The sequence below is a fragment of the Oncorhynchus kisutch genome, linkage group LG17 (assembly GCF_002021735.2).
Source record: "Oncorhynchus kisutch isolate 150728-3 linkage group LG17, Okis_V2, whole genome shotgun sequence".
Taxonomy (NCBI): domain Eukaryota; kingdom Metazoa; phylum Chordata; class Actinopteri; order Salmoniformes; family Salmonidae; genus Oncorhynchus; species Oncorhynchus kisutch.
Window position 1 is genome coordinate 11,164,591 of NC_034190.2, and position 24,913 is coordinate 11,189,503.

General features: G+C 46.7%; 1 protein-coding gene across 1 annotated transcript in view; it reads left to right on the forward strand.

The window, feature by feature from the left end:
* The window catches only part of LOC116354513 (CUB and sushi domain-containing protein 3-like), a 492,885-nt gene that overhangs the window by 140,157 nt on the left and 327,815 nt on the right, over nt 1–24,913 (forward strand). The window contains 2 exon segments of the mRNA XM_031795095.1: nt 20,247–20,350; nt 21,985–22,097. Coding sequence (XP_031650955.1) covers nt 20,247–20,350; nt 21,985–22,097 — 217 coding nt within the window.

Below are 24,913 nucleotides of genomic sequence, written 5' to 3' on the forward strand. Positions count from 1 at the left end.
TACACTATGGGAGACGTCATAACGTCAACACAATGTTACACTATGGGAGACGTCAACACAGCGTTACACTATGGGAGACGTCAACACAGCGTTACACTATGGGAGGCGTCATAACGTAAACACAGCGTTACACTATGGGAAACGTCAAAACAGCGTTACACTATGGGAGACGTCATAACGTCAACACAGCGTTACACTATGGGAGACGCCAACACAGCGTTACACTATGGGAGACGTCAACACAGCGTTACACTATGGGAGACGTCAACACAGCGTTACACTATGGGAGACGTCATAACGTCAACACAGCGTTACACTATGAAAGACGTCATAACGTAAACACAGAATTCCACTATGGGAGACGTCATAACGTAAACACAGCGTTACACTATGGGAGACGTCAACACAGCGTTACACTATGGGAGACGTCAACACAGCGTTACACTATGGGAGACGTCAACACAGCGTTACACTATGGGAGACGTCAACACAGCGTTACACTATGGGAGACGTCATACCGTAAACACAGAGTTACACTATGGGAGACGTCAACACAGCGTTTCACTATGAGAGACGTCATAACGCAAACACAGCGTTACACTATGGGAGACGTCAACACAGCGTTACACCATGGGAGACGTCAACACAGCGTCACACTATGGGAGACGCCATAACGTCAACACAGCGTTACACTATGGGAGACGTCATAACGTCAACACAGTGTTACACTATGGGAGATGTCAACACAGCGTTACACTATGGGAGACGTCAACACAGCGTTACACTATGGGAGACGTCATAACGTCAACACAGCGTTACACTATGGGAGACGTCAACACAGTGTTACACTATGGGAGACGTCATAACGTCAACACAGCGTTACACGGTGGGAGACGTCAACACAGCGTTACACTAGGGGAGACGTCAACACAGCGTTACACTATGGGAGACGTCATAACGTCAACACAGCGTTACACTATGGGAGACGTCATAACGTCAACACAGCGTTACACTATGGGAGACGTCAACACAGCGTTACACTATGGGAGACGTCAACACAGCGTTACACTATGGGAGGCGTCATAACGTAAACACAGCGTTACACTATGGGAGACGTCATAACGTCAACACAGCGTTACATTATGGGAGACGCCAACACAGCGTTACACTATGGGAGACGTCAACACAGCGTTACACTATGGGAGACGTCAACACAGCGTTACACTATGGGAGACGGCATAACGTCAACACAGCGTTACACTATGAGAGACGTCATAACGTAAACACAGAATTCCACTATGGGAGACGTCATAACGTAAACACAGCGTTACACTATGGGAGGCGTCAACACAGCGTTACACTATGGGAGACATCAACACAGCGTTACACTATGAGAGACGTCAACACAGCGTTACACTATGGGAGACGTCAACACAGCGGTACACTATGAGAGACGTCATAACGTAAACACAGCGTTACACTACGGGAGACGCCAACACAGCGTTACACTATGGGAGACGTCAACACAGCGTTACACTATGAGAGACGTCATAACATAAACACAGCGTTACACTATGGGAGACGTCAACACAGCGTTACACTATGAGAGACGTCAACACAGTGTTACACGATGGGAGACGTCAACACAGCGTTACACTATGGGAGACGTCAACACAGCGTTACACTATGGGAGACGTCATACCGTAAACACAGAGTTACACTATGGGAGACGTCAACACAGTGTTACACTATGAGAGAAGTCATAACGTAAACATAGCGTTACACTATGGGAGACATCAACACAGCGTTACACTATGAGAGACGTCATAACGTAAACACAGCGTTACACTATGGGAGACGTCAACACAGCGTTACACTATGGGAGACGTCAACACAGCGTTACACTATGGGAGACGGCAACACAGCGTTACACTATGGGAGACACCAACACAGCGTTACACTATGGGAGACATCAACACAGCGTTAAACTATGGGAGACGTCATAACGTCATAACATAAACACCACGTTACACTATGAGAGACGTCATAACGTAAACACAGAGTTACACTATGGGAGACGTCATAACGTCAACACAGCGTTACACTATGGGAGACGTCAACACAGCGTTACACTATGGGAGACGTCAATACAGCGTTACACTATGGGAGACGTCATAACGTCAACACAGCGTTACACTATGGGAGACGTCATAACGTCAACACAGTGTTACACTATGGGAGACGTCAACACAGCGTTAGACTATGGGAGACGTCAACACAGCGTTACACTATGGGAGGCGTCATAACGTAAACACAGCGTTACACTATGGGAGACGTCAACACAGCGTTACGCTATGGGAGACGTCATAACGTCAACACAGCGTTACACTATGGGAGACGCCAACACAGCGTTACACTATGGGAGACGTCAACACAGCGTTACACTATGGGAGACGTCATACCGTAAACACAGAGTTACACTATGGGAGACGCCAACACAGCGTTACACTATGAGAGAAGTCATAACGTAAACACAGCGTTACACTATGAGAGACGTCATAACGTAAACACAGCGTTACACTATGGGAGACGTCAACACAGCGTTACACTATGGGAGACGTCAACACAGCGTTACACTATGGGAGACGTCAACACAGCGTTACACTATGGGAGACGCCAACACAGCGTTACACTATGGGAGACGGCAACACAGCGTTACACTATGAGAGACGTCATAACGTAAACACAGCGTTACACTATGGGAGACGTCAACACAGCGTTACACTATGAGAGACGTCATAACGTAAACACAGAGTTACACTATGGGAGACGTCATAACGTCAACACAGCGGTACACCATGGGAGACGTCAACACAGCGTTACACTATGGGAGACGTCAACACAGCGTTAAACTATGGGAGACGTCATAACTTCAACACAGCGTTACACTATGGGAGACGTCATAACGTCAACACAATGTTACACTATGGGAGACGTCAACACAGCGTTACACTATGGGAGACGTCAACACAGCGTTACACTATGAGAGACGTCATAACGTAAACACAGAGTTACACTATGGGAGACGTCATAACGTCAACACAGCGGTACACCATGGGAGACGTCAACACAGCGTTACACTATGGGAGACGTCAACACAGCGTTAAACTATGGGAGACGTCATAACTTCAACACAGCGTTACACTATGGGAGACGTCATAACGTCAACACAATGTTACACTATGGGAGACGTCAACACAGCGTTACACTATGGGAGACGTCAACACAGCGTTACACTATGGGAGGCGTCATAACGTAAACACAGCGTTACACTATGGGAAACGTCAAAACAGCGTTACACTATGGGAGACGTCATAACGTCAACACAGCGTTACACTATGGGAGACGCCAACACAGTGTTACACTATGGGAGACGTCAACACAGCGTTACACTATGGGAGACGTCAACACAGCGTTACACTATGGGAGACGTCATAACGTCAACACAGCGTTACACTATGAAAGACGTCATAACGTAAACACAGAATTCCACTATGGGAGACGTCATAACGTAAACACAGCGTTACACTATGGGAGACGTCAACACAGCGTTACACTATGGGAGACGTCAACACAGCGTTACACTATGGGAGACGTCAACACAGCGTTACACTATGGGAGACGTCAACACAGCGTTACACTATGGGAGACTTCAACACAGCGTTACACTATGGGAGACGTCATACCGTAAACACAGAGTTACACTATGGGAGACTTCAACACAGCGTTACACTATGGGAGACGTCAACACAGCGTTACACTATGGGAGACGTCAACACAGCGTCACACTATGGGAGACGTCAACACAGCGTGACACTATGGGAGACGTCAACACAGCGTTACACTATGGGAGACGTCATAACGTCAACACAGCGTTACACTATGGGAGATGTCAACACAGCGTTACACCACGGGAGACGTCAACACAGCGTTACACTATGGGAGACGTCATAACGTCAACACATCGTTACACTATGGGAGACGTCAACACAGCGTTACACTATGGGAGACGTCATAACGTCAACACAGCGTTACACGATGGGAGACGTCAACACAGCGGTACACTATGGGAGACGTCAACACAGCGTTACACTATGGGAGACGTCATAACGTCAACACAGCGTTACACTATGGGAGACGTCGTAACGTCAACACAGCGTTACACTATGGGAGACGTCAACACAACGTTACACTATGGGAGACGTCAACACAGCGTTACACTATGGGAGGCGTCATAACGTAAACACAGCGTTACACTATGGGAGACGTCAACACAGCGCTACACTATGTTAGACATCATAACGTCAACACAGCGTTACATTATGGGAGACGCCAACACAGCGTTACACTATGGGAGACGTCAACACAGCGTTACACTATGGGAGACGTCAACACAGCGTTACACTATGGGAGACGGCATAACGTCAACACAGCGTTACACTATGAGAGACGTCATAACGTAAACACAGAATTCCACTATGGGAGACGTCATAACGTAAACACAGCGTTACACTATGGGAGACGTCAACACAGCGTTACACTATGGGAGACATCAACACAGCGTTACACTATGAGAGACGTCAACACATCGTTACACTATGGGAGACGTCAACACAGCGGTACACTATGAGAGACGTCATAACGTAAACACAGCGTTACACTATGGGAGACGCCAACACAGCGTTACACTATGGGAGACGTCAACACAGCGTTACACGATGAGAGACGTCATAACATAAACACAGCGTTACACTATGGGAGACGTCAACACAGCGTTACACTATGAGAGACGTCAACACAGTGTTACACTATGGGAGACGTCAACACAGCGTTACACTATGGGAGACATCAACACAGCGTTACACTATGGGAGACGTCATACCGTAAACACAGAGTTACACTATGGGAGACGCCAACACAGCGTTACACTATGAGAGAAGTCATAACGTAAACACAGCGTTACACTATGAGAGACGTCATAACGTAAACACAGCGTTACACTATGGGAGACGTCAACACAGCGTTACACTATGGGAGACGTCAACACAGCGTTACACTATGGGAGACGTCAACACAGCGTTACACTATGGGAGACGCCAACACAGCGTTACACTATGGGAGACGGCAACACAGCGTTACACTATGAGAGACGTCATAACGTAAACACAGCGTTACACTATGGGAGACGTCAACACAGCGTTACACTATGAGAGACGTCATAACGTAAACACAGAGTTACACTATGGGAGACGTCATAACGTCAACACAGCGGTACACCATGGGAGACGTCAACACAGCGTTACACTATGGGAGACGTCAACACAGCGTTAAACTATGGGAGACGTCATAACTTCAACACAGCGTTACACTATGGGAGACGTCATAACGTCAACACAATGTTACACTATGGGAGACGTCAACACAGCGTTACACTATGGGAGGCGTCATAACGTAAACACAGCGTTACACTATGGGAAACGTCAAAACAGCGTTACACTATGGGAGACGTCATAACGTCAACACAGCGTTACACTATGGGAGACGCCAACACAGCGTTACACTATGGGAGACGTCAACACAGCGTTACACTATGGGAGACGTCAACACAGCGTTACACTATGGGAGACGTCATAACGTCAACACAGCGTTACACTATGAAAGACGTCATAACGTAAACACAGAATTCCACTATGGGAGACGTCATAACGTAAACACAGCGTTACACTATGGGAGACGTCAACACAGCGTTACACTATGGGAGACGTCAACACAGCGTTACACTATGGGAGACGTCAACACAGCGTTACACTATGGGAGACGTCAACACAGCGTTACACTATGGGAGACGTCATACCGTAAACACAGAGTTACACTATGGGAGACGTCAACACAGCGTTTCACTATGAGAGACGTCATAACGCAAACACAGCGTTACACTATGGGAGACGTCAACACAGCGTTACACCATGGGAGACGTCAACACAGCGTCACACTATGGGAGACGCCATAACGTCAACACAGCGTTACACTATGGGAGACGTCATAACGTCAACACAGTGTTACACTATGGGAGATGTCAACACAGCGTTACACTATGGGAGACGTCAACACAGCGTTACACTATGGGAGACGTCATAACGTCAACACAGCGTTACACTATGGGAGACGTCAACACAGTGTTACACTATGGGAGACGTCATAACGTCAACACAGCGTTACACGGTGGGAGACGTCAACACAGCGTTACACTAGGGGAGACGTCAACACAGCGTTACACTATGGGAGACGTCATAACGTCAACACAGCGTTACACTATGGGAGACGTCATAACGTCAACACAGCGTTACACTATGGGAGACGTCAACACAGCGTTACACTATGGGAGACGTCAACACAGCGTTACACTATGGGAGGCGTCATAACGTAAACACAGCGTTACACTATGGGAGACGTCATAACGTCAACACAGCGTTACATTATGGGAGACGCCAACACAGCGTTACACTATGGGAGACGTCAACACAGCGTTACACTATGGGAGACGTCAACACAGCGTTACACTATGGGAGACGGCATAACGTCAACACAGCGTTACACTATGAGAGACGTCATAACGTAAACACAGAATTCCACTATGGGAGACGTCATAACGTAAACACAGCGTTACACTATGGGAGGCGTCAACACAGCGTTACACTATGGGAGACATCAACACAGCGTTACACTATGAGAGACGTCAACACAGCGTTACACTATGGGAGACGTCAACACAGCGGTACACTATGAGAGACGTCATAACGTAAACACAGCGTTACACTACGGGAGACGCCAACACAGCGTTACACTATGGGAGACGTCAACACAGCGTTACACTATGAGAGACGTCATAACATAAACACAGCGTTACACTATGGGAGACGTCAACACAGCGTTACACTATGAGAGACGTCAACACAGTGTTACACGATGGGAGACGTCAACACAGCGTTACACTATGGGAGACGTCAACACAGCGTTACACTATGGGAGACGTCATACCGTAAACACAGAGTTACACTATGGGAGACGTCAACACAGTGTTACACTATGAGAGAAGTCATAACGTAAACATAGCGTTACACTATGGGAGACATCAACACAGCGTTACACTATGAGAGACGTCATAACGTAAACACAGCGTTACACTATGGGAGACGTCAACACAGCGTTACACTATGGGAGACGTCAACACAGCGTTACACTATGGGAGACGGCAACACAGCGTTACACTATGGGAGACACCAACACAGCGTTACACTATGGGAGACATCAACACAGCGTTAAACTATGGGAGACGTCATAACGTCATAACATAAACACCACGTTACACTATGAGAGACGTCATAACGTAAACACAGAGTTACACTATGGGAGACGTCATAACGTCAACACAGCGTTACACTATGGGAGACGTCAACACAGCGTTACACTATGGGAGACGTCAATACAGCGTTACACTATGGGAGACGTCATAACGTCAACACAGCGTTACACTATGGGAGACGTCATAACGTCAACACAGTGTTACACTATGGGAGACGTCAACACAGCGTTAGACTATGGGAGACGTCAACACAGCGTTACACTATGGGAGGCGTCATAACGTAAACACAGCGTTACACTATGGGAGACGTCAACACAGCGTTACGCTATGGGAGACGTCATAACGTCAACACAGCGTTACACTATGGGAGACGCCAACACAGCGTTACACTATGGGAGACGTCAACACAGCGTTACACTATGGGAGACGTCATACCGTAAACACAGAGTTACACTATGGGAGACGCCAACACAGCGTTACACTATGAGAGAAGTCATAACGTAAACACAGCGTTACACTATGAGAGACGTCATAACGTAAACACAGCGTTACACTATGGGAGACGTCAACACAGCGTTACACTATGGGAGACGTCAACACAGCGTTACACTATGGGAGACGTCAACACAGCGTTACACTATGGGAGACGCCAACACAGCGTTACACTATGGGAGACGGCAACACAGCGTTACACTATGAGAGACGTCATAACGTAAACACAGCGTTACACTATGGGAGACGTCAACACAGCGTTACACTATGAGAGACGTCATAACGTAAACACAGAGTTACACTATGGGAGACGTCATAACGTCAACACAGCGGTACACCATGGGAGACGTCAACACAGCGTTACACTATGGGAGACGTCAACACAGCGTTAAACTATGGGAGACGTCATAACTTCAACACAGCGTTACACTATGGGAGACGTCATAACGTCAACACAATGTTACACTATGGGAGACGTCAACACAGCGTTACACTATGGGAGACGTCAACACAGCGTTACACTATGAGAGACGTCATAACGTAAACACAGAGTTACACTATGGGAGACGTCATAACGTCAACACAGCGGTACACCATGGGAGACGTCAACACAGCGTTACACTATGGGAGACGTCAACACAGCGTTAAACTATGGGAGACGTCATAACTTCAACACAGCGTTACACTATGGGAGACGTCATAACGTCAACACAATGTTACACTATGGGAGACGTCAACACAGCGTTACACTATGGGAGACGTCAACACAGCGTTACACTATGGGAGGCGTCATAACGTAAACACAGCGTTACACTATGGGAAACGTCAAAACAGCGTTACACTATGGGAGACGTCATAACGTCAACACAGTGTTACACTATGGGAGACGCCAACACAGTGTTACACTATGGGAGACGTCAACACAGCGTTACACTATGGGAGACGTCAACACAGCGTTACACTATGGGAGACGTCATAACGTCAACACAGCGTTACACTATGAAAGACGTCATAACGTAAACACAGAATTCCACTATGGGAGACGTCATAACGTAAACACAGCGTTACACTATGGGAGACGTCAACACAGCGTTACACTATGGGAGACGTCAACACAGCGTTACACTATGGGAGACGTCAACACAGCGTTACACTATGGGAGACGTCAACACAGCGTTACACTATGGGAGACGTCATACCGTAAACACAGAGTTACACTATGGGAGACTTCAACACAGCGTTACACTATGAGAGACGTCATAACGCAAACACAGCGTTACACTATGGGAGACGTCAACACAGCGTTACACCATGGGAGACGTCAACACAGCGTCACACTATGGGAGACGCCATAACGTCAACACAGCGTTACACTATGGGAGACGTCATAACGTCAACACAGTGTTACACTATGGGAGATGTCAACACAGCGTTACACTATGGGAGACGTCAACACAGCGTTACACTATGGGAGACGTCATAACGTCAACACAGCGTTACACTATGGGAGACGTCAACACAGTGTTACACTATGGGAGACGTCATAACGTCAACACAGCGTTACACGGTGGGAGACGTCAACACAGCGTTACACTAGGGGAGACGTCAACACAGCGTTACACTAGGGGAGACGTCAACACAGCGTTACACTATGGGAGACGTCATAACGTCAACACAGCGTTACACTATGGGAGACGTCATAACGTCAACACAGCGTTACACTATGGGAGACGTCAACACAGCGTTACACTATGGGAGACGTCAACACAGCGTTACACTATGGGAGGCGTCATAACGTAAACACAGCGTTACACTATGGGAGACGTCATAACGTCAACACAGCGTTACATTATGGGAGACGCCAACACAGCGTTACACTATGGGAGACGTCAACACAGCGTTACACTATGGGAGACGTCAACACAGCGTTACACTATGGGAGACGGCATAACGTCAACACAGCGTTACACTATGAGAGACGTCATAACGTAAACACAGAATTCCACTATGGGAGACGTCATAACGTAAACACAGCGTTACACTATGGGAGGCGTCAACACAGCGTTACACTATGGGAGACATCAACACAGCGTTACACTATGAGAGACGTCAACACAGCGGTACACTATGAGAGACGTCATAACGTAAACACAGCGTTACACTACGGGAGACGCCAACACAGCGTTACACTATGGGAGACGTCAACACAGCGTTACACTATGAGAGACGTCATAACATAAACACAGCGTTACACTATGGGAGACGTCAACACAGCGTTACACTATGAGAGACGTCAACACAGTGTTACACGATGGGAGACGTCAACACAGCGTTACACTATGGGAGACGTCAACACAGCGTTACACTATGGGAGACGTCATACCGTAAACACAGAGTTACACTATGGGAGACGTCAACACAGCGTTACACTATGAGAGAAGTCATAACGTAAACACAGCGTTACACTATGGGAGACATCAACACAGCGTTACACTATGAGAGACGTCATAACGTAAACACAGCGTTACACTATGGGAGACGTCAACACAGCGTTACACTATGGGAGACGTCAACACAGCGTTACACTATGGGAGACGGCAACACAGCGTTACACTATGGGAGACACCAACACAGCGTTACACTATGGGAGACATCAACACAGCGTTAAACTATGGGAGACGTCATAACGTCATAACATAAACACCACGTTACACTATGAGAGACGTCATAACGTAAACACAGAGTTACACTATGGGAGACGTCATAACGTCAACACAGCGTTACACTATGGGAGACGTCAACACAGCGTTACACTATGGGAGACGTCAATACAGCGTTACACTATGGGAGACGTCATAACGTCAACACAGCGTTACACTATGGGAGACGTCATAACGTCAACACAGTGTTACACTATGGGAGACGTCAACACAGCGTTAGACTATGGGAGACGTCAACACAGCGTTACACTATGGGAGGCGTCATAACGTAAACACAGCGTTACACTATGGGAGACGTCAACACAGCGTTACGCTATGGGAGACGTCATAACGTCAACACAGCGTTACACTATGGGAGACGCCAACACAGCGTTACACTATGGGAGACGTCAACACAGCGTTACACTATGGGAGACGTCAACACAGCGTTACACTATGGGAGACGGCATAACGTCAACACAGCGTTACACTATGAAAGACGTCATAACGTAAACACAGAATTCCACTATGGGAGACGTCATAACGTAAACACAGCGTTACACTATGGGAGACGTCAACACAGCGTTACACTATGGGAGACGTCAACACAGCGTTACAATATGGGAGACGTCAACACAGCGTTACACTATGGGAGACGTCAACACAGCGTTACACTATTGGAGACGTCATACCATAAACACAGAGTTACACTATGGGAGACGCCAACACAGCGTTACACTATGAGAGACGTCATAACGTAAACACAGCGTTACACTATGGGAGACGTCAACACAGCGTTACACTATGGGAGACGTCATAACGTCAACACAGCGTTACACTATGAGAGACGTCATAACGTAAACACAGAATTCCACTATGGGAGACGTCATAACGTAAACACAGCGTTACACTATGGGAGACGTCAACACAGCGTTACACTATGGGAGACATCAACACAGCGTTACACTATGAGAGGCGTCAACACAGCGTTACACTATGGGAGACGTCAACACAGCGGTACACTACGAGAGACGTCATAACGTAAACACAGCGTTACACGATGGGAGACGCCAACACAGCGTTACACTATGGGAGACGTCAACACAGCGTTACACTATGAGAGACGTCATTCCGTAAACACAGAGTTACACTATGGGAGACGTCAACACAGCGTTACACTATGAGAGACATCAACACAGCGTTACACTATGGGAGACGTCAACACAGCGTTACACTATGGGAGACGTCAACACAGCGTTACACTATGGGAGACGTCATACCGTAAACACAGAGTTACACTATGGGAGACGTCAACACAGCGTTACACTATGAGAGACGTCATAACGTAAACACAGCGTTACACTATGGGAGACGTCAACACACTGTTACACTATGGGAGACGCCAACACAGCGTTACACTATGGGAGACGTCAACACAGCGTTACACTATGGGAGACGTCAACACAGCGTTACACTATGGGAGACGTCAACACAGAGTTACACTATGGGAGACGTCATAACATAAACACCACATTATACTATGAGAGACGTCATAACGTAAACACAGAGTTACACTATGGGAGACGTCATAACGTCAACACAACGTTACACTATGGGAGACGTCAACACAGCGTTACACTATAGGAGACGTCAACACAGCGTTACACTATGGGAGGCGTCATAACGTAAACACAGCGTTACACTATGGGAGACGTCAACACAGCGTTACACTATGGGAGACGTCATAACGTCAACACAGCGTTACACTATGGGAGACGCCAACACAACGTTACACTATGGGAGACGTCAACACAGCGTTACACTATGGGAGACGTCAACACAGCGTTACACTATGGGAGACGTCATAACGTCAACACAGCGTTACACTATGGGAGACGCCAACACAGCGTTACACTATGGGAGACGTCAACACAGCGTTACACTATGGGAGACGTCAACACAGCGTTACACTATGGGAGACGTCATAACGTCAACACATCGTTACACTATGGGAGACGTCATAACGTCAACACAGCGTTACACTATGAGAGACGTCATAAGGTAAACACAGAATTCCACTATGGGAGACGTCAACACAGCGTTACACTATGGGAGACATCAACACAGCGTTACACTATGAGAGACGTCAACACAGCGTTACACTATGGGAGACGTCAACACAGCGTTACACTATGAGAGACGTCATAACGTAAACACAGCGTTACACTATGGGAGACGTCAACACAGCGTTACACTATGAGAGACGTCAACACAGCGTTACACTATGGGAGACGTCAACACAGCATTACACTATGAGAGACGTCATAACGTAAACACAGCGTTACACTATCAGAGACGTCAACAAAGCGTTACACTATGGGAGACATCAACACAGCGTTACACTATGAGAGACGTCATAACGTAAACACAGCGTTACACTATGGGAGACATCAACACAGCGTTACACTATGAGAGACGTCATAACGTAAACACAGCGTTACACTATGGGAGACGTCAACACAGCGTTACACTATGGGAGACGTCAACACAGCGTTACACTATGGGAGACGCCAACACAGCGTTACACTATGGGAGACGTCAACACAGCGTTAAACTATGGGAGACGTCATAACGTCAACACAGCGTTAAACTATGGGAGACGTCAACACAGCGTTACACTATGAGAGACGTCATAACGTAAACACAGCGTTACACTATGGGAGACGTCAACACAGCGTTACACTATGGGAGACGTCAACACAGCGTTACACTATGGGAGACGTCAACACAGAGTTACACTATGGGAGACGTCATAACTTAAACACCACGTTACACTATGAGAGACGTCATAACGTAAACACCACGTTACACTATGAGAGACGTCATAACGTAAACACCACGTTACACTATGAGAGACGTCATAACGTAAACACCACGTTACACTATGAGAGACGTCATACAGAGGCAATATACTGTTAATACAATGTTCATCCTATTGCCTGTTAGGTGCATTCAAACAGTCACATTTCCACCATCACTACACTGGAAATTATCACATTCAGTTAATGATCACTGTGTATCACTGTGTATTACTGTGTATTACTGTGTATTACTGTGTATCACTGTGTATCACTGTGTATTACTGTGTATTACTGTGTATCACTGTGTATCACTGTGTATCACTGTGTATTACTGTGTATTACTGTGTATCACTGTGTATCACTGTGTATTACTGTGTATTACTGTGTATTACTGTGTATCACTGTGTATCACTGCGTATTACTGTGTATTACTGTGTATTACTGTGTATTACTGTGTATCACTGTGTATTACTGTGCATTACTGTGTATTACTGTGTATTACTGTGTATCACTGTGTATTACTGTGTATCACTGTGTATTACTGTGTATTACTGTGTATTACTGTGTATCACTGTGTATTACTGTGTATTACTGTGTCATGTTTGAAGGACAAGGGTCAGAGTACTCATAGGTTGTGTCCCAATACTCTCTCCTTTCTCCCGAAGTGTTCACCCGTTCACTACTCGCCACAAACGTAAAACAATAGGTTTTAGTGTAGACATGGGCTAGAGGGGGGTTTCATTTACCAGTCACTGCTTTTTAAATCCAACAAGTGCACACTTTAGGGGCAAGGAGAGATAATTGGGACACAGCCATAGACTTACTCACCCTGCTTCTTCCCTGCATCGGAGTTGCTATTAACCCGACATGCTAGTGTAGAATGTGCAGATGCTTATCAGTAAGAGAGGTGTGTTATCTAGCCCCCACATCCATCGAGCTCAAATCCTATCCTGTTACATCTCCACATTGGTCTCCCTCCAGAGATTGATGGTTTGTTGGAATATTGACCTCACAGGAAGCAGTTATGGTGAAGGTGAAACATGTTACATGTTTCCATTATGTTGACTAACACTCCTTAGAGACAGAGGGTTTGACCTAACACTCCTTAGAGACAGAGGGTTTGACCTAACACTCCTTAGAGACAGAGGGTTTGACCTTGACCTAACACTCCTTAGAGACAGAGGGTTTGACCTAACACTCCTTAGAGACAGAGGGTTTGACCTTGACCTAACACTCCTTAGAGACAGAGGGTTTGACCTAACACTCCTTAGAGACAGAGGGTTTGACCTAACACTCCTTAGAGACAGAGGGTTTGACCTAACACTCCTTAGAGACAGAGGGTTTGACCTAACACTCCTTAGAGACAGAGGGTTTGACCTAACACTCCTTAGAGACAGAGGATTTGACCTTGACCTAACACACCTTAGAGACAGAGGGTTTGACCTTGACCTAACACTCCTTAGAGACAGAGGGTTTGACCTAACACTCCTTAGAGACAGAGGGTTTGACCTTGACCTAACACTCCTTAGAGACAGAGGGTTTGACCTAACACTCCTTAGAGACAGAGGGTTTGACCTAACACTCCTTAGAGACAGAGGGTTTGACCTAACACTCCTTAGAGACAGAGGGTTTGACCTAACACTCCTTAGAGACAGATTGTTTGACCTAACACTCCTTAGAGACAGAGGGTTTGACCTAACACTCCTTAGAGACAGAGGGTTTGACCTAACACTCCTTAGAGACAGAGGGTTTGACCTTGACCTAACACTCCTTAGAGACAGAGTTTTGACCTTGACCTAACACTCCTTAGAGACAGAGGGTTTGACCTAACACTCCTTAGAGACAGAGGGTTTGACCTAACACACCTTAGAGACAGAGGGTTTGACCTAACACTCCTTAGAGACAGAGGGTTTGACCTTGACCTAACACTCCTTAGAGACAGAGTTTTGACCTTGACCTAACACTCCTTAGAGACAGAGGGTTTGACCTAACACTCCTTAGAGACAGAGGGTTTGACCTTGCCTCTTTCTAAATTGCCACATCCACTGTCACCATTTTCATTTAAAAGAGAAAGTGTCGAGGGACTTAGTGAAACTAAGTGTTATCAAAGATGATCAAAGACAGGAGATAGAGGACTAGAGATAATGGTGACAAACATTGTCGCGAACTGCCCAGCTTTGTTAATGTACAGCTCAGTTAACCCTGGTAATCCTTTCAGCACACTACCTCTAAAACAAGCTTTACATGATTCCACAAGCCACCAACTCTGACGTACAAAAGCTTTGTTAATGTACAGCTCAGTTAACCCTGGTAATCCTTTCAGCACACTACCTCTAAAACAAGCTTTACATGATTCCACAAGCCACCAACTCTGACGTACAAAAGCTTTGTTAATGTACAGCTCAGTTAACCCTGGTAATCCTTTCAGCACACTACCTCTAAAACAAGCTTTACATGATTCCACAAGCCACCAACTCTGACGTACAAAAATCTCTATATAAATCAAATATCTCTTACATTACAGTCTTATTTGATGACATCCCCAGGAGTTGAAATGCACACAGACACATTTAGATGTTTCTGAAGTTGAAATTGAATATTGAATCTTTGAGATGCACATGCAGCAGAGGCCTCCCCAAGGCAAGGGAGATCATGTAAATATTCTCATCACTTGCTCCAATCAAAGTCTGTTTTAATCCTTTAATGAAACAGACTCTGTGGTGATTGACATGAAACTAGAGGAATCATTCAATAATTGCCAATGTAGTGTTACCAGGGGTTTCCATTAGCTTCAATAGGATCCTTACAAAACCTCAAAATACTACTGTATGTGAATGCTCTGCACCCAATCCAAGCATCAATCTGGACATTATTACTAACAAAAAGAGTGTTTGGATTTGTCAATTTCATAGACTTCCATGTGCCCAACAGATGGCCCATGTACACAAGGCAAACTCTACACTAGCGAATGCTGAGAATGGTGCTGCCAATGATACAAAACATTTACTGCACACGCGCACGTGCACACACACACACACACACACACACACACACACACACACACACACACACACACACACACACACACACACACACAGACACAGACACAGACACACACACACACACACACACACAGACACAGACAGACACACACACACACACACACACACACAGACACACACATATTTCCCTGCCTGCCTGCTGGATCTCTCTAACATGAGAACAACAGGAAATCTCTACTGGGGGAGATGGAAAGGCAGAGAGAATCTGACAGCCCATCTGAGTGGAGCTCTAATCAGGGGTGTGAGTGTGTGAACGACCTGGCTTTCTTGTCACATGGGATGGATGAGAGTCTGATTGGACCCATGTGTGTGGTGCTGGCCCTGTGCCTGGTACGTGTGTGTGTGTGTGTGTGTGTGTGTGTGTGTGTGTGTGTGTGTGTGTGTGTGTGTGTGTGTGTGTGTGTGTGTGTGTGTGTGTGTGTGTGTGTGTGTGTGTGTGTGTGTGTGTGTGTGTGTGTGTGTGTGTGTGTGTGTGTGTATTTCTGTGCCTCTGTGTGTGTATGAAGCACTCTTTCTAAGCGCCCCCCTTCCACCTGGTGCTCACATGCTTCCTGTTGTATCAGCCAGGTGTATGGTGCTAGAAGGGCTCTTATCTCTCATTCAGGTCTATCAGCCAAGTGTATGGTGCTAGGAGGGCTCTTATCTATCTCTCATTCAGGTCTATCAGCCAGATGTATGGTGTTAGAAGGGCTATTATCTCTCATTCAGGTCTATCAGCCAGGTGCATGGTGCTATGAGGGAACTCGTCTCTCTTTTAGTCTTTGTATGCTGCACATCAGGCAGTGGAGATTAGCATGCCTGCGTGACGAACAATATGCCTATTAATCTTGTTGATGTCATAACCTTAGAAACATATTTTAAATTGACAGCATAAGCATTGAAGCCAAAGTCTATGAGACAATGACAACAGTCTCTTAGCAACACTGACACAGAAAAACAGCAATTGTGTGTGTACAAACTTGGGAAGCGGACTGAACGACATCAAAAACCTAACAGGATGTACAAGTGTTTACTAGGAGGGCTTGGTCTCAGTTGAGAGAGGACATTAGCATCGAGGCTTTCCTGATGAAAGGAGCGCTGAGCGTACTAGCGCCTTTGAAGGGCCTCTCAGGCTTGTGAGGCTTTAAAAACCCCTGGGTTTTTACATAAAGTCCTATTTAAACCTCTATAGTTGACTCCTTGGAGGCAGCTCTGTCTCTCTGTAAGTGAGTGAACACCCCCGTCAAACCCCACCACACTGTCATGTTCCTCACTGGGACTGGAAATGTTTGTTGTCGAGTCATAAGACTGGGATATGGGTTTATTGGGATCATTGCTTTGCCGATCAATATGTAGTAGTGTGTCACCAACCGCCTTGTTTGTGCACGCACACACGCACACACACATTTAGAATAATGATCTGAGACACTATAATTAGTAGACTAGCAAAAAGAGACTCCACCACACACACACACACATGAACACACACATGAACACACACACACACACACACACACACACACACACACACACACACACACACACACACACACACACACACACACACACATGAACACACATCACACACACACACACACACATCACACACACACACACACACACACACACACACACACACACACATCACACACACACACACACACACACACATGAACACACATCACACACACACACACACACATCACACACACACACACACACACACACACACACACATCACACACACACACACACACACACACACACACACACACACACACACACACACACACACACACACACACACACACACACGACTGTTGACAAGGGAACCACCATGATTACCTTTGTGATGGCAGTGGGGATTGAGTGCTTTGTAATCGGCATTTAAAAATAGCTTTATTACTCCATGCTGCAATGGTGAACACTCTGGGCATCAATCATCCAGGTGAAGGGACTCTCTTTCCAGACAAGAGGACAGGAAGCAATCTGCTTAAACCCCTTGGTGACACTGCAACAAGGGACCATAGCAACCAGGCCTGGCTGTCTCCATCTGAACCTTAATGGGTTAATAATCATTCATCAGGACAGAAACTATCTCTAGATGATGATACAAGACAGAAGAGTCAGGAGGAGAGCATGTTATTCATGTAGCCTGTTGGTATGATTTGTTATTCATTTGGTGTTGGGTTAGGGATGTGTTTTAAGCATGTGGTATTTATACACAGTTTCCTGATGGTACTGGTTTCTTTCATAAAGGTTGTGTTTAATTGTTCACATTCATGTTGTGGGGTACATGTTAACATTCATGTGGTGGGGTCTGATCTACTTGTTAGTGTACATTCACATGACATTTGTATGTAGTGCATGTGTGGGGACTGGGGACTCTCTATAATGCTATTCACCATTGGTAAAAGATATTGTCAGTGTTTTTCAAACAAAACAAAAAAACTAGATTTTTATTAATGTGTGGATTGTTTACGATCTAATTAGTGTAATTAGCAAATGTGATGTTATTTCTCTTCTTCTGTTTCACCATATGGATCCATACCCAGAGGGACTGTCACAGGAAAACAGATGATAGGAGCCTGTCTTAGTCCTGGGGGAACGAGAGACCGAGAGAGAGAGAGAGAGAGAGACCCAGAGATACAGAGAGAGACACAGAGATACAGAGAGAGAGAGAGAATTGAATGAATTGAGAGACAGAGAGAGAGAGAGAAAGACCAAATGAGAGAGAGAGAGAGAGAGAGATCCAGAGATACACAGAGATACAGAGAGAGATACAGAGAGAGATACAGAGGGAGAATTGAGAGAGAGACAGAAACAGAGAGAAATAGATAAAGATAGAGAGACAAAGAAAGAGACACAAAGACAGAGAGAGACCCAGAGAGAGAGAGAATTTAAATGAATTGAGAGACAGAGAAAAGAGAGAGAGAGAGAGAGACACAGAAAGAGAGACAGGGAGAGACAGAGACAGAGAGATTTGTTTATTTCACTTTTGTTTATTATCTACTTCACTTGGCAATGTTAACATATGAATGTAATTGAATTGAGAGAGAGAGAGAGAGAGAGAGAGAGAATGCAACCCTAATTATGTACTAAATGTATTTAATTTAGTTAACAGGATGTTCCGTTTCCATCTTTTCATCTTAGATTAGTGTCATGATTTTGATAACTAGAATACAACAGAATAATGAGCCATGGAATGAACCAACATTCTCTCCCTGTCTACAAAAAAAATGGCCGTCATATTTTACCGCACTCTCAGTGGAACTTTTAAAGGGATAGTTTACTTCAAAACTAGATAGATTTTTTTTTTCATGAATCCCAAAAAATGTGTGCATGTCAGCAGTCAAGTATTCAAGAAAACCGTGATGATGATGCATCATTGACTAATTAACAAAATACACAAATATGTTTTCAAGTGAACTATCCTTTTAATAAAGTATTGGGCCTAAAATCAAAAGGTATATTTATCCTAGTTGTTCTGCAATCACAGGGACTATTTTACTAATATCACTGTATTTCAATAAATCCTCAAAACACATGCCAACAGTCTTTCTTTTGTGATGCCAAATTCCTCTGAAACATTGATGTCCCTTCCAGCCAGCGTTCCTGTGTTACTGTAGCTTTTCCAGTGGAATTAAATTGTGAGAAAGCCATAGACATTATTACAGGCAATTTGACACATGGCAAACCAATATGTCTGATATCTTCTGTCCACCGACAGGTCATTCAAATCAACTTTGAGGAGTTTGACCTGGAGATTGCCTACGACACGCTAACCATCGGTGATGGCGGGGAAGTGGGTGACCCCAAGACGATACTACAAGTGTGAGTGGCTGAGCGTTTTACTGGATCTATACTGAACAAAAATATATAACCATTTCAAAGGGAACTGAATTACAGTTCATATAAGGAAATCAGTCAACTGAAATAAATTAATTAGGTCCTTATCTATGGATTTCACATGACTGGGCAGGGGTGTAGCCATAGTTGGGCCTGGGAGGGCCAGGCCCAGCCAATCAGAATGAATTTTTCCCCACAAAAGGGATTTATTACAGACAGAAATACTCCACAGTGTCTACATGTTCAGTATATATATCACTGTGTGGGAGGGGTTTGTCTATTCCGCAATGCAAATGAGTTTGACTGCAAAGCCAGGTAACCACTTTATGTACTAGGGTCATCAAACAAATGCACAGGTGGAGATGGTCTTTGTGATTCTATAAGCGTAACACAGGCGGTGCTATTTGTGGATGTACTGTATATAAGAGACTGTGGTGGGGTACATGTTAACATTCACGTGGTGGGGTACATGTTAACATTCACGTGGCGGGGTACATGTTAACATTCACGTGGTGAGGTACATGGTGGGGTACATGGTGGGGTACAAGGTGGGGTACATGGTGGGGTACATGTAAAAATTCATGTGGTGGGGGTACATGGTGGGGCACATGGAGAGGTGCATGGTGGGGTACATGATGTGGTACATGGTGGGGTACGTGTTAACATTCACATGGTGCGGTACATGTTCACATCCATGTGGTGGGGTACATGTTAACATTCACATGGTGGGGTACATGTTAACATTCACATGGTGGGGTACATGTTCACATTCATGTGGTTGGGGTACATGGTGGGGTACATGTTAACATTCACGTGACGGGGTACATGGTGGGGTACATGTTCACATTCACGTGGTGGTGTACATGGTGGGGTACATGTTCACATTCACGTGGTGGGGTACATGTTCACATTCACATGGTGGGGTACATGGTGGGGTACATGTTCACATTCACATGGTGGGGTACATGTTCACATTCATGTTGTGGGGTACACGTTCACATTCATGTCAAAAGGGATACATGGTGGGGTACATGTTCACATTCACGTGGTGGGGTACATGGTGGGGTACATGTTCACATTCACGTGTTGGGGTACATGGTGGGGTACATGTTCACATTCACGTGGTGGGGTACACGTTAACATTCATGTTGTGGGGTACATGGTGGGGTACATGTTAACATTCATGTTGTGGGGTACATGTTAACATTCATGTTGTGGGGTACATGGTGGGGTACATGTTCACATTCATGTTGTGGGGTACATGTTAACATTCATGTTGTGGGGTACATGTTAACATTCATGTTGTGGGGTACATGCTAACATTAATGTTGTGGGGTACATGTTAACATTAATCTTTTAAGTTATTACAGTCCCCCATAACATTGACTTGATGTGTAATCTGATTTAAAGATTGTCCCCCCCCCCCCCAGTCTCTCAGGTAACGTTTCTGTCTGTTTGTGTGTTTGTCTGTGCGTGCGTGCGAGTATGTTTGTGCGCGTGTTTGTCTGTGCATGCGAGTATGTTTTTGTGTGCGTGTTTGTCTGTGCGTGCTTGTGAGCATGTGGGTGAGTGTGTGTGTGTGTCAGGCTAACTGTGTGTTCTTGTCTTCCTCCTTCCAGTCTCTCAGGTAGCTTTGTCCCGGACCTCATTGTCAGCATGACCCATCAGATGTGGCTCCACCTCCAATCAGACGAGAGCGTGGGATCCATAGGCTTCAAGATCAACTTTAAAGGTACATTTTGTGTGTGTGTGTGTGTGTGTACATGAATGCATCTCATTGTGAATGTCTGTGTGTTCTTGGAATGCATTCAGCACGTCTCTAGCAGCTACTACACCTTATATTGAACTTGAGCTAGAGAGGCAGAGGAAAGGCATTGAGTTATAGAGGCAGATGAACAGCATTGAGTTATAGAGGCAGGGGAATGGCCTTGAGCTAGAGAGGCAGAGGAACTATCAGTACAGCCAGTCAGATGAGAGATAGTGGTTAGAGTGTAGGGCTGGCAGGTTGCCTAGTGGTTAGAGTGTAGGCGTGGCAGGTAGCCAAGTGGATAGAGTGTAGGGGTGGCAGGTAGCCTAGTGGTTAGAGCATTGGGCCAGTAACCGAAAGGTTGCAAGATTGAATCCCTGAGTTGACAAGGTAAAAATCTGTCGTTCTTCCCCAGAGCAAGGCAGTTAACGCACTGTTCCCCGGGTGCCGTGGATGTCGATTAAGGCAGTCCTCCGCACCTCTCTGATTCAGAGGGGTTGGGTTAAATAAGAAAGACACATTTCAGTTGAAGGCATCCAGTTGTACACTGACCAGGTATCCCCCTTTCCCTACAGCCAGTCAGATAAGAGATGGACAGATTGACTGTCAGTACAGCCAGTCAGATGAGAGATGGACAGATTGACTGTCAGTACAGCCAGTCAGATGAGAGATGGACGGATTGACTGTCAGTACAGCCAGTCGGATGAGAGATGGACAGATTGACTGTTGGTACAGCCAGTCAGATGAGAGATGGACAGATTGACTGTTGGTACAGCCAGTCAGATGAGAGATGGACAGATTGACTGTCAGTACAGCCAGTCAGATGAGAGATGGACGGATTGACTGTCAGTACAGCCAGTCAGATGAGAGATGGACAGATTGACTATCCCTACAGCCAGTCAGATGAGAGATGGACAGATTGACTGTCCCTACAGCCAGTCAGATGAGAGATGGACAGAAAGGGAAATGATCAGGGAAGCAGCAGACCAGAGCCAACTCTACCAACTTGTCAAATGGCTAATACACTTGCCTCAATCCCTTCTTCCCTCCCACCATCCCTGGTTTTCTCAATCACTAAGCTGTCACTATGAATTACTTGTGTCAAAGGTCTCGGGTCCTGGTGACCTGTTACCTTCTACTAAACTGATAGTTCATCACCTCGTGAACACTTGCAACCCATATAAGGGGTTGTCACGCACATCATAGCTTGGTATTTACTGGGGGGTTTCATCTCTCAAACACCAGCCACATCCGCTGGATATAAGCTAGCATTTCCCCACAATAACCATATCTTTGATTATTTCCCCTCAAGCTTAGGGCTTTGTAGTAAATTAGTGTCTGAGTGATGAACAGCACGCCAACCACCCTAATGAAGGAAAGTGAGTTAGGTAGAGAGAGAGAGAAAGGGAGTGAAGAGGGAGGGAGTGAGGAGAGAGGGAGAGGGAGTGAGGAGGGAGGGATAGAGCGAGAGAGAGAGGGAGTGAGGAGGGAGGGATAGAGAGAGAGCGAGAGAGGGAGTGAGGAGGGAGGGAGTGAGGAGAGAGAGAGAGAGGGAGGAGGGAGGGATAGAGCGAGAGAGAGAGAGGGAGTGAGGAGGGAGGGATAGAGAGAGAGCGAGAGAGGGAGTGAGGAGGGAGGGATAGAGAGAGAGAGGGAGGGAGAGTGAGGAGGGAGGGAGTGAGGAGGGAGGGATAGAGCGAGAGAGAGAGAGGGAGTGAGGAGGGAGGGATAGAGCGAGGAGGGAGGGAGTGAGGAGAGAGGGAGGGAGAGTGAGGAGGGAGAGTGAGGAGGGAGGGAGTGAGGAGGGAGGGATAGAGCGAGAGAGAGAGAGGGAGTGAGGAGGGAGGGATAGAGCGAGGAGGGAGGGAGTGAGGAGAGAGGGAGGGAGAGTGAGGAGGGAGGGAGTGAGGAGGGAGGGATAGAGCGAGAGCGAGAGAGGGAGTGAGGAGGGAGGGATAGAGCGAGGAGGGAGGGAGTGAGGAGAGAGGGAGGGAGAGTGAGGAGGGAGGGAGTGAGGAGGGAGGGATAGAGCGAGAGCGAGAGAGGGAGTGAGGAGGGAGGGATAGAGCGAGGAGGGAGGGAGTGAGGAGAGAGGGAGGGAGAGTGAGGAGGGAGGGAGTGAGGAGGGAGGGATAGAGCGAGAGAGAGAGAGGGAGTGAGGAGGGAGGGATAGAGCGAGGAGGGAGGGAGTGAGGAGAGAGGGAGGGAGAGTGAGGAGGGAGGGAGTGAGGAGGGAGGGATAGAGCGAGAGAGAGAGAGGGAGTGAGGAGGGAGGGATAGAGCGAGGAGGGAGGGAGTGAGGAGAGAGGGAGGGAGAGTGAGGAGGGAGAGTGAGGAGGGAGGGAGTGAGGAGGGAGGGATAGAGCGAGAGAGAGAGAGGGAGTGAGGAGGGAGGGATAGAGCGAGGAGGGAGGGAGTGAGGAGAGAGGGAGGGAGAGTGAGGAGGGAGGGAGTGAGGAGGGAGGGATAGAGCGAGAGCGAGAGAGGGAGTGAGGAGGGAGGGATAGAGCGAGGAGGGAGGGAGTGAGGAGAGAGGGAGGGAGAGTGAGGAGGGAGGGAGTGAGGAGGGAGGGATAGAGCGAGAGCGAGAGAGGGAGTGAGGAGGGAGGGATAGAGCGAGGAGGGAGGGAGTGAGGAGAGAGGGAGGGAGAGTGAGGAGGGAGGGAGTGAGGAGGGAGGGATAGAGCGAGAGAGAGAGAGGGAGTGAGGAGGGAGGGATAGAGCGAGGAGGGAGGGAGTGAGGAGAGAGGGAGGGAGAGTGAGGAGGGAGGGAGTGAGGAGGGAGGGATAGAGCGAGAGAG